The sequence below is a fragment of the Onychomys torridus genome, chromosome 3 (genome assembly GCF_903995425.1).
Source record: "Onychomys torridus chromosome 3, mOncTor1.1, whole genome shotgun sequence".
NCBI lineage: Eukaryota > Metazoa > Chordata > Mammalia > Rodentia > Cricetidae > Onychomys > Onychomys torridus.
The window spans coordinates 134,167,818-134,180,012 of record NC_050445.1 but is presented as its reverse complement, the minus strand read 5'-3'; the positions used below and the strand labels follow the sequence as shown (position 1 = coordinate 134,180,012).

The 12,195-nt window shown below is 51.5% G+C and overlaps 1 protein-coding gene across 1 annotated transcript in view; it reads right to left on the bottom strand.

Annotated features, from left to right (window-relative positions):
* The window catches only part of Cacna2d4 (calcium voltage-gated channel auxiliary subunit alpha2delta 4), a 115,142-nt gene that overhangs the window by 36,073 nt on the left and 66,874 nt on the right, over positions 1-12,195 (bottom strand). The window contains exons 25-27 of the mRNA XM_036181272.1: positions 8,301-8,396; positions 6,104-6,231; positions 2,082-2,162 (exon numbers count right to left, since the gene is read on the bottom strand). Coding sequence (XP_036037165.1) covers positions 2,082-2,162; positions 6,104-6,231; positions 8,301-8,396 — 305 coding nt within the window. The remainder of the gene's footprint in view (positions 1-2,081; positions 2,163-6,103; positions 6,232-8,300; positions 8,397-12,195) is intronic.

The window sequence follows — 12,195 nt, the reverse complement described above, 5'->3', positions numbered from 1 at the left end:
CGAGAAACCCTTTGGGGTTGCTGCTCCAGCCCTGGAGGAAAAGCTTGACTCCCTGTGGCCTGGTTACCCCCATGGCAGGACTGGCCTCTAGCCCAGTGGTTCTGAACTCTATCTTCAGAGACATGGAACCTTTACCTTGGAAGCTTTCTTGGGCTGACAACTCACTAAGTCAGGAATGCACATCAGAGAGATGTGAACCCTCAGGGTACACAAAGCCATGCAGCCAGGGAGACTTTCTTCCTAGGTGTGGTCAGAGCGGGGGTGGTGGGGTGGTGGGGGTGGTTCACCCTCCTCTAGTCCCTCTGTAGCAGAGCCAAATCTGGCCTCCTCTGAGCCCCCTGCAGAAGCAGGACAGCACAGCACACATTGCCACCAAAGCCCAAGGCACAGGTCATAGAGGGAGATGCAGAGGGTAACAGCCCTGTGTCTCCAGACCCCCTAAGGTGACCCAAGCCTCTCCAGACAGCAGGACAGGTCTCTGACACAGCCCTTGCTGACACACCATGCAGCACACCAGCCTGTTCTGGAGAGCACCCAAGGCTCACTTCCAGGGCCAGCAGACACACCACCTACCCCTCCTTGAGCTGAAGGTCCCAGCTGGTCCCAGGATCGGGGAGGTTGTGCCAGGGACCAGGGAAAGGAAAATACAGAAGGGATGCAGGTGAACTCACAGTGTCAGGTCTCTAACGCCTCATGCTTTTTCTGTCACAGCCAGGCACCCTGAGCGTCACAGGGACTGTCTGAAGGAGTTCAACTAGAGGCACTGGGACATGGTTTCTATGGCAACCCCTCCTGGCTCTAACTCAGCTCCGAGTTAAAAATTAAATCAGATAATTGGGGAGTGTGGGGAAGCACAGCCAGCAGCCTGGCCTCACATCCCTTCTCTCCTTTCCCAGGTCTTCAAGGTAGCGGGGCCAAGAAGGCCACCTCCAGGCAGAACAAGGTAGCCACGGGTCTGCTGGGACTAAACCTCAGGAGGATTTTAGGGAGATAAGAGGGCCTCACATCTGGGATGTGCATGCCATGGGCTCTGGAAGAATTGAGCTGTGAAGGGCTGCTGGGATGTAATACATCCTGTCTACAGGGTCAGAGGCACCTTACAGACTGCCAGGGAGTGGACATGTCACAGAGCTGCCTTCTCCCACCTCAGCCCAAAAGGGAATACACAGGAATCCTGACTCTAGGTAGCACAGGCTCCTTGAGGAAACTCAGGCCCGCCCCTCCTCTTCCTCCTCCTTGGGATGCTCACAGCCTTGGGAAGAGGCCAGGGTCCTGCCTGCCATTGACCTCCTATCTGTCCAGGCTCCTGGGGTATGAGACAAGTGCCTGGTACCCCAGTTCCACCAGGCTGAGTGACCATGGACTGTACAGCTTCTTGAGGAATGTGGAGGGCATGATTGATCACAGAGGCTCAAAGAATAAGACAGATGCTAAGGCCTGTTGTAGCCATCAAGAAACTGCAAAGTCAGGCCACGCTTGTGAGGCCACTGGGTGCTTTCCTTCTAGAAGCAGAGGCAAACTCAGCACAGGAGTGACTCTGGGTCCCAAGGAGAGGTGGCCTGAGCCCAGGCTCCAGCTCTACTAGTAGCTGTGGGACTTTGGACAAATAACTGCCCCATGCCTCAGTTTCTTCGTCTGTGATATGGCCTCCCCTGGTCACCCTGAATTCTAGGTAGAAAGTGCAGAGTCGTGAGCCCAGGTCTAGGCTCAAGGTAATGTCTTAGGAAAGCAGGGTCCCAGGGATAGGATGGAAGCCTGGCTTGTCCCTGCCCTGTGTGATCTTGAGCAGGTCTCCTAACCTTTCTGAGCTTCATTTGACTCTGTGAATCCTTTTGGTTTTATGGTTTTATAAACAAAATGACATAAGCATCCGCTTCATTTCCCTGGTTTTTCTCCTGGGAAAATTTAGAATCCCTACATCCAGGGCAACTTATTCTTCCTGTGTGTGGGGTGCTGGGGAAGGAAATGGCCTCAGGCCAGCTAGACAGGTGCTCTAGCTGAGCCAACCCCGCCCTGCCAGCCCTCACCTTGACATTGCCTTGTAGCTCCCACCACAGCAGTGCAGGGGAGCGAGCGCCTACCTGCTGCAATGGCCGCCTTCCCATCCACTGTCACAGCTACTGCAGTGCTGGCCCTCACTGCCACCGGCTTGCTTGGGCCATCTGGGAAAATGAGAACTACCGTCATTCTCTGTGCCTGCAGAAGGGGGCTAGAGGGCGAGTCTGTCTCTTCCTTGGACTAGGAGGCAAATAGGAATTCCAGGATAAGCACTCCCTGAAATAGGCAGCGTGGGGGAAGGGTCCTGGTGCTGTCATGGGTTGTTGCTGTCCACCACCTGTCTTTCAACTGTGTCCTGAAGGTCCCTTGCTGTCCCCGCATCTGAACAAATCAGAACTGGCCAGATCAGTCCTTAGCCTCTGCCAGCCCGAGCCAATTGATACTAGCATCATGGTGACACTATGACTTTGCTCCATTTCGGGCAGCAAACCCATCTGCCTGCTGATCCTGCTTAGCTTCTTTACAGTCGCGGCAGGACCCCGGCCACAGCCGGTCTTGCCACACGATGTCTTATCCTAGTTGTTTTCCTGTGGCTGAGACAAACACCACAACCAAAAGCAACCTGGGGAGGGTTCATTTCAGCTTGCACTTCCAGGTCACACACTGTCATTTAGGGACGTCAGGGCAGGCTGTCAAGGCAGGAGCAGGAAGCAGACATGAATGGAGCTGACTACTGGCTCGCTCTCTAGACCACTCCCTGGTTTGTGCTCAGCCTGCTTTCCTGCACAACTCAGGCTCACCTGTCTGGGGACGGCACTGTCCACAGTGGCCTAGGCCCCTCTACAGTTGGCAAGATTGTGCCAGGTTGGGTATTTAGGTCAGTGGTAGAGTGCTTGCCTAGAAAGGGCAAGGCCCTGGGTTCGGTTCTCAGCTCTGAAAAGAAAAAGGTTGTGCCACTGATCAAGGCCAATCTGACCGAGGCTATTCTTCAGTTAGGGTTCCCCGTCTTTCCAGGAGACTCTATGCTGTCAAGTTGACAATAAAATCTACCTGTACGAGAGTCAAACATGCACCTCATATTGAGGGGCAGGCTGTAAGCATCCCAGGCCTGGGTGGTGAGTGACCCTGCCTTGCCTTTATGAGTCACAAAGAGGTGACAGTGATGGTCTTGCTCAGGAGCCAGATGCAGTGGATGAGCCATCCCAGCAGCCAGGATGCTATCTGACACATTTATGAGGGATCCTAGTTGGTAGCCCCCAACTCAACACCATCATGACTTTCCGATTCATTGCTGCCCTTCTACAACTTTCTGACAGCTTCCTGGAGGCCTGGGTTGCCTCTCACTTCTTTTAGGAGAACTAGGCCATCCTGGGAGCAAGATTAAGAGGGTGGTGTTAGCTCTACATGAGAGCAGCTTTCTGGCTGGCTGTTGTGTGATTCTGACTTCTGACCATCCACGTCCTTGGGCCAGCTTTCCAAAGGCCTCTTGTCTACAGGTCAGACTCCATTACAAGGTCCAAGACCATGTCCTGTCCTGTTCTGTCAAATGTCCCCTTGGTGAACACTGCCTGCGATAACCAGTTCTCAGAGCCTCATGGAGACGGCCGAGCAGTGGAGCCTCTGTAATGGGGCCACGCATGCTCGCACACTGGTGTGTTCTTATAGTTCCCCGATACCTTGCTATGTTCATCACATCTCAAGAATCTAACCACACTGGACTTGTGACACTTGAGCTGTCCTTGATTCCAATAATTTGCCAAGGCAAAGCCAAAGGAACCAGAGTAGCAATGGAGACCAGACCCCTCACTTTGTTTCTGGAAATATCCATAAGTCATGAACATGGGGTCCCTTGAAGGAGTCCTTGGCTCCATAGGTTTAGCTCTGTAGCCTGCCTTCCAGCTAGCAGAGGCTTGTGGGGAAACACTCAGTTAATCTTTGGAGACCTTGGAAATTTCAACGTTTGTGTCAATGGTCACATGACCCAGAACCTGTGTGAACAAGGCCAGGAAGAGGAGAGAGGAATGTGGCAGTCCCAGCCCCAGGCCCTTGGTGCTGGCGGGTGCCAGTGTGCGGGCAGGTGGTATAGGCTCAAGCTACAGGGACAACTCAAGGGGGCAGCACTTAATCTACCAGACCCCAGGCCCAGCCAGGAGGCTACCCCTCTCTGCCTCTGTCTCCTCAGCACCCCCATGCCTATTGAAATGAAATTATTTTCTTTCTCTTGGGGAGGACGGGAGGCCCAGAAGTGTCCACGTGGCTTTAAGCATGCACTTGGGCTGAGCAAGTGTGCAAGGGCGTAGGAAGGGAGCGAGCTCCTGCCTCCCTCCTCAGCAGTCCCCTTTTGGGTTGCCAGCTTCCCTCTCTTCTCCTGGCAGCTCATTCCCCACCCACCTGCCCTCCTACCTCGTGGACACATAAAGCTTCCCCTAGCAGCCAGCAGGCAGTCCTGGTGACAGTACAGGCAGGAGGCAGCCTGTCACCCTGGCTGGGCGGGGCCCAGGGTCTCACCCAGGGAACATCTATGGAGTCCGTGGGTGTCTTTCCTGAGGGGAACCCTTCACGTGGTGGGAGGAGCTGCCTCTCTGCTGCAGGTGTACAACATGGGAAGACCTTCAGCTTGGCCCCAAGAACCTCCTTTGTGGGTCCTGGGCATGAAAACACAAAAATACCTCCTTTCACTCTCTGCTTCCTGCCCTACGTCTAGGGTGTCAAAAGAACCTGGACTTCAGTGAGGCAGACCTGGCCCTAGCTTGGCGCTAGCTTGGCGCTAGCTTGCGGTATAAACAGCTCCTGTGCTGAGCAACTTGCGTGAGAGTTACAGAACGTCTCTGAGCCCTTGCTTCTCCCCAGGAGAGAGCATCAACAGCACTTACATCATGGGGCTTTAGCAGGGACATGTTTGTAAAGCACATTAGACACGGGTGTGTGGGTGGAGAGAATGGCATGGAGTAGAGTGACAGGCTCAGTGGATAGTAAGGAAGCTTTGGCTTGGAGAGCAGGATTCCCCCTTGCTGACTTCAGCCTGGAGGGAGAAGCCTGGAAAGTCTGGGTTCCTGAAGCCCACAGGCCCAGCGCAGGTCTCTGTGGTGTGTGTGTGTCCCACTGTGTCAATGTCGGCATGCCTGCACACACACAGTGGCTTTTCTGCAGGCTACCACTTCCTGCCCACCCTCGTCAATTCATGCACATACATACACACAGATGTACATTCACACACACACACAGACACACGGAGACAGACAGACAGACAGAGCAGCTGTCTCTGAGAGGCCTGCTGTTGCCCTCTAGACCTCTTGCCCACCCCATCACCCATTCCACAAGTGGGTACTGTCTAAGTCCCAGGCCCTCTGGATTGGACTCATCCCCCTTGTGATATCCTGGTGGATACTTGCTACTTCTTAGCCTCCTGGGCCCTGGACAAGCCCCTCAGCATCTCTGGGCCACCATTTCCTCAAAGGTAACTAAGAGGGTAAGGCTGCACTGAGCCTTAGGCCTCCTGGGTTCTCAGTAGTCTGACTTTCCTCACACTCAGTGAAGGTCCTGGTGTTCTTTCCTGCTGTCCTCCAAAGTGACCAGGGCTAGGAGTTGGAGTCCTCAGCTTGGTACCACCTCTCCTCCCTGTCTGCTGGCCTGGGTCTGGGGGGTCTGTTGGCTGGCCCTGGCTGTCTCTCTCATGTCCCAGGAGTTGCTTTCTGGGTAACCTGAGGGGAGTGGAGATGGGAAGGGCCACATGGTTAAGACCTCTAAGGCGGAGCCTGGGACTTTCATCTGGGCAGCTATGGAAGCTTTGAAGCCGCTCTGGTTCTTAGAAACAGAAGCCTCTTGGTGATCAAGATCAACCCTGCTGACCTCACATGGGGAATGTGGGCCAAGAGTCAGCTTGTTTGGCTTCTGGGTCAGATCTCTTTCCTTTGCTCCATGCTGGAGCTTGAGTGCTGGATGGGAATGAGAACACATAGCCCTACATTCCGTGTGCAGCACCAGGCATGTCCCAAGCTGCAGTGTCAGGAAGAAAGGCAGGGAAGGAGCCCTGGGGTTTTCCTCTCTTCTGTGTCGCCCTGGCCCCATGTCCGACTCTTGGGAAGAGCACAGAGGTGTAGGTTACCTGGAGCCTCTTCCCAGCGGAGATTGAAGACAAAGCTGCCGGGGGGCTGCTCAGAGGCCTGACGATACCACAACGGGAAGTGGTCCATGGTAAAAATACTGGCTTCATCTTCAGGTGTCAGGAACTTCCTGCAAGAATAGGATTGGTGCCTCATCAAATCTGAGAAGACATTTGTCCCTTTTCCTTGTACCATACTGGATCATCTTGGCTGGGCCAAGACTAAGACTCCCCTCTGCACTGGCCGAGTTGTAGGTAGAAAACACCCCCACCCCCAGCAAAGGCAGGGCACTGCTTTCCCAGCACTCTGAGGACTAGGGAAGATGTCCACGGTTCTCAGTTATGTTGCCTACATGTCAAGATCTCCCAACAAGAAAGAATGAAAACATCCATCAGCTCCCAAGTAGGCATTGCTCCAGGCAATTCCTGCCTCTTCCACAAGCAAAAAACACTGGAACATCTGGTGTAAGGGGAGGCCAGCAGAGCGGGGAATATACAGATGTGTTACCAACAAAGTACACTCCCCTTGGGTATAGATAGTTTCTTTTTATCTGGCTCCCTGGCAGATCTGAGTGGGGAAACCATACAGTCTATTCTATCAATGCAGTAAAGAGGCGCAGATTGCCCTAAATGGTTACTTCGAAAGGCTTTCGGTGTGCAACGTTCGTCTCCGCTTGGAGCAGCTTTTCCTTGCTAATTATGGGGTTGCTTTCCTTGAGCGCACACAATCCTACAGAGGGAGGCTGGTCCAGAAGCTGACTAGGAAGTGGGCGAAACTGGGTGGGGTGCAAGATTAAGTGGCACCTGTGGGTAATTCACAGGGAGACAACTGATGTCTGAGTGAGTGGCTTGACGCTCTGGAAGCAGATTTGCTCTTCCATAGTCCCCAGGTTGCCTACTGCACCGTGGTCCATGGAAAGGGAGTTCTCTGGCATACACAGTGTACCTAGCCCCCTAGGCAGCTGCTCCCCGGCTTCCCAGAGTCTTTGATCACTCAAGGAAGGCCTGTTTGCATTGCCATGTCTTCCCATCCTTAGAAGCCCTTTTAGGATAGTGCCATTTTCCTCTCCCCAGCTCTCTGGGGATTAGGGAAGGGAAGGAAGAAAGGAGAGGGGGAACCTGCAAATTGCTTTTCCTAGAAAGCCTCCAACCCCGTTTAGCATGTGTGGACTCTTCACTGGAGTCCTGAAAGAGGCATAGAGATGCTCCGTGGCTGAATGCGCTGGGACGTAGTGAGTGGGGCAGTGGGCAAGTGGGAGCAAAGTTGAATATTTAAAATCATCCATCAGCTCAGCTGTCACTGTCCTCCAGCGTCTGAGGCTTCGCTTCCCTGAGGCTTCTGAACTTTAGGACAGCAGGTGGGACTACCCTGCTCTCTTCTGGACTCCTGCCCCTCATGCAGAATCATCCAGAAGAGAGCAGCTGCCAGAGGTGGGGTGGGGGACTGGGCGGTATGTGGATCCCCCTAGCAGGGTTCTCCCACAATCTGCACGTTGCTTAGTAGGGTCTGTGGGTCTGGATGACTGCTGCAGGGGCTGTCCTGAGCAACGAGGACACTCAACAGCACCCTTGGCTCCCATCCATGGCAGTCATCTCTCCACCTTTCCCAGGGCGACAACCCAAACCATCTCTGGACATTGGCAAACACAAAACACCCAATGCCTGAGAACTGCTCACCTGCGGCCTCTGCTTTGCATGCCCCACAGTGGTGGGAGCAAATCCCAACCTCGGGAGCCATTAGCTGCAGTGGGTCTGCAACTTGGGGGAGTGATCAATAGTAAATCTGTTCCGGAGCAGGCAAGACCCTCACTCTGATCTGTGTGCAGTGAGGACTCCAAGGATAACCCACAGAGGAGAAGGAATAACTAGAACACCTAACTGTTGCCCAGGCTAGACCCAGGGAAGGACACAATCCCTGCCTCCCTTTGCTATACTGTAAGTGGAATGTCTGACCTACACTTCCAGACACCACCATAGGTCTCCAGAACACACTAAAATGAATGGACCACTGCTTCTTTTACTGTCTACCACCTCCTCCAAGTCCTTTCTGGTCTTTGAAACCCAGTCTTCTGCCCTCCATGGAATCACAGGACACAGCATACTTAGACCATCTTTGCTCTACATCCCGCAAGGGGACCCAAGACTTGTGTCTGTTCCCTCCCTCCCAGAGGCCTCACACCCCAGGGTGCCCAGGACTCACCTATCAGAGATTTTCTCAGAGCCCACAAACAAGCTTCGTCTTAGGAGACCAGCCCGGGTCCCCAGAAAGGCCACATCCACGCCAGGCTCTGATGCTCTGTGAGGCAAAGCAATGTCAACGTGTAAGCTGTCTCTTCCAGTACCTGAGTCTACAGGCTCTGTGAGGCAGGACAAAACTCACTGCCAGGGCCCGGAGGCTACAGGATGGTTTGCACTGGCAGTACCCAGGGAGAGCACCAGGCCTGGGGTAGCACAGTTGGTTAGATGTCTAGGGAGTCCCTAGAGAGGGAGGTCTAGAGAGATGGGGCTTCTGCAGGTGGGTGCCTGGGTTTACTCAGGGTTTAAATGTCATAGGTACCAGTACCTTGCATTAGCTGTACTGGATCAGACCCTGGGGTCACCATCTCTAAAAAGCACCAATCCAATTTGCTCTTGGAGTCTAATGACCTCTCCCATGACCTAGCTTTGCAAACATCAACCCAGGCTTCCCAAGGCACCACAGCAACTGAATATTCTCAAGCAAATCCTAGGTAAATACTTTAACTTATATCAGAACATAAGGAACTAAAACAAACACCTCAGTGCCACTGTCATAACTTTCCAAAAGATCCATGATGCCTGGTGTCACCAGACAGCCCAGTCAGTGCCCCATGAGTTTAAGCTGGTGAATCAGAATCTTGTTGTGGTCTGTTCAGACAGTGGCTTAGTAGGCCTTCTCTCTCTCTTTCTGGTTTGGAGCTACAGTTCAGGAACCATATCATCTCCCTGTCAAAGGGTATTCCTTTCTGTGCACTCTGCAAATGGCACAGCCATTGTTACCGTGACTTTAGACCATTTATTGTCACCCCTGAAGGGAACTCCATGCCTGTGGCAGTCATTAGCCTTTTAATCCTCGGTCTCCCATCCCAGCTTCTCTTCTCCCTGTGGACTACTTCCTGCACACACCAGGCCACCCGTCCGGCTGAGGTCAATTGCTAAAGTATTGTTTAGCACACTTTCTTTTTGTCCCTTGTATTGCTTGTAAATTACCTTTTAGAGCTCTGGGCCTGATTGTATCCAGCAAAGAGCTTCTGCATCCTATGGTTTGGGTGAATGTCCCTTAAAGGCCCAGTTACGGAAGGCTTGGTTCCCTGGGTAGTCCTACCAGGAGGCCACCTTTGAGCAGTGAGGCACAGTGGAAGAGGCTGTCCTTAAGGGGGACCCTGGGACCCTGGGGCCTTCCACTCCCATAAGCATTGCACTATGCCATGATGTATTTCCCTCAGCACAGGCCACAGGCCCTCAGCTATGGGTCGGCCTGACACACGACGGACGTGGAAGCCAAACGAATGTTCTCCTAAGACAGTTGGCTCTGGTAGTGTTTGATCACAACACTATGAAGTGAATACATAGGCGATTTGGTCCTGACAGAAATGCACACTGTTGTCTGGGGGATACTCACAGGCACACCCCTCCAATCTTGTCTTTAGTTTGCTTTTACTGGAAATACTTCCTTACAGAGAAAAACTATATCCTAGGGAACATTGGCACAGAAGAGGCAAGGTAAGTAATTGATGCTCTTGCTTATTTAAATTTGTGTTTGTCTTGCACCTCCAAAGGTGACCGGTGAATGGGTTTTGTCTTCCACAGTCTCTTCACAGATGCAGGCTCTGGAGTGTAGCCCGTTGCAGCCTTGGCTTCCCTCTGCTCTCACCCTGTCCTTGGCTCATGAGCTCTCACCATTGGTCTTGCTAGCTTCTCCCTTTGGTGTGACAGGAGGCTCCTGGTTCACTTGGCTCATTTCCTGCCCAGGTCCTAGAGTCAGGGATGTCCCCAGACTCACTTTAATGAGGACCTGCATTGCCAATCCCTGTGACAGCTGGGTGCCCCAGAGGCTGTGTTCCCCAGCAGGGCAAGCTAGGGGCAGCCTCTTTATCGCTTTAAGAGAAAATAGATCTGGATCTCAGGTGAATGTGTACAATTCAGATTCACCTTTAAAAAAAAGATTTATTTTTATTTATGTGTATGCCCACAGAGGCCAGAAGAGGGCATTTGATCTCCTGTAGCTGGAATTATATGCAATTGTGAGCTGCCTGGTGTGGGTGCTGGGAGCCAAACTCAGTAGTAGGAAGTGCTCTTAACCACTGAGCCAGCTCTCAGTCCCTCATATTCACCGTTTACATGTAAACATTTTTGAATTTTGGAACTTGTTTCTCTTTTCCCTTTGTTGGAAATGTTGGCTCCTAATGATGCTAGCGTAGTGGGACCTAACTCACAGCCAACCACACCAGCATCCTTTCCAGCAGCGTGGTTACCAAGCACAGGTCACAATGTTATCAGTTTGTGCTTACAGCATACATACTTTTGCTAAGTGTCCTGTGGATGCTGCCAAATTCAGTTGCACTGGATGGCAAGAGGTGCCATCTTAAGTGATTTTATATACATTTCTTTTATTCAAATCTGGGTCGACACACATTTAAGGGCTGATCCTTTCTTTTGGCTTTTGTCCCTGTACAGTTAGTTCTGTGCTTCTAATTGTCTGTTCCTGAAGCTCTTTGTCGTCCACACTGTAGCCGCAGAGATGGTACCTCCACCTGCTCATGGCTGCAGCTTCCCAGCTCATCCCTTCTTTGCACCCTGCTCATACAGACATTTCCAAGTTGTTAAGTTAATCAGCCATTCTTGCATTGCTTCTGAGCTTTGAGTCAGCATTAGGAAGGCTTGCTGACGCCCAGATTTTAACACAGCTGGATCACAGTATCTGTTAGAACTGACATGACTTCTTTCCTGTGAATATGAATCACTCATCCAGGTGTGTGGACTCATCCAGCGGTGCTAGTCCCACTGGCCACTGCAGCAGCTATCAAGCCCACCTTCCCTCATTAACGTGACACAGTGCCTTGGGATGCACAAGTCCACATGTGTGCCCCCTGGGCTTGGTTGCTCTTTTGGGTACCAGCACCACAATTCAGACTGGGCAAAGGTTTGAGAATGTCTTTACATCTAGGTAGGACCATCCCCTGGATTGAGACATTAGGCTGTTCTTGGTTGTTCTTCTAATGAACTTTACAAGCAGTCACCTGGATACAGAGAGATAGTCTCAAGGGCATTCCCTTCAAGTCTTCACTAGGGAGGAGCCTCATGGTGTCTGTCTTTCTACTCAGAGACACCCTGAGTCTTTCCATGTTCTCAGGCCTACTCATTTGTCTTAGAGAACTGTTTCCTAGTCCCCCACATTCCAAGATTAAACCTAGGGCTTCATGCCTGCTAACACTGAGCTGCATCCTGTGTTACTTTCTGAGACAGCATCTTACCCTGTATCCCAGGCAGGCCTGGAAACTCCAATCCTCCTGCCTCAGTTCTCTGAGTAGTTGGAATCACAGGCTGGTGCCCTAGGCCCAATGTTTCATTTAGCAGTTCTCACACTGTATGCTCAATGTGTTCTTACAATTCTAGAACAATATTTTTATTTCTTACCATCCTAAAGAAGTCTTTTCATATTGAATCTCTTTTTTGGGGGGATTATTTATATGCATAAATATTATTAATTTTTAAAATAAGATTTTATTTAGTTTTAATGACATACATGAGTATGTATCTGTGTGGCTATGTACATGTGAGTGCAGGTCTCCATGGAAGCCAGAAGATGGCGTCAGACCCCCAGGAGCAGGAGTTATAGGCAACTGTGAGCCACTGAGCATGGGGGTTAGGAACCAAAGTCAACTCCTCTGTAAGAGCAATATGCACTTTTAACCATTAGTCCATCTCTCTAGCCCCAGGTATTATTAATTTCTTAACATTGATATTATAACCTTCCACTTTACTAAATTCTCTTATTGGCTATAGTGATTTTCCTATTCTTTTGAAGTTTCCTGGTATATAATATTTATTAATTTTACTGTGCTAGGTATGGAGCC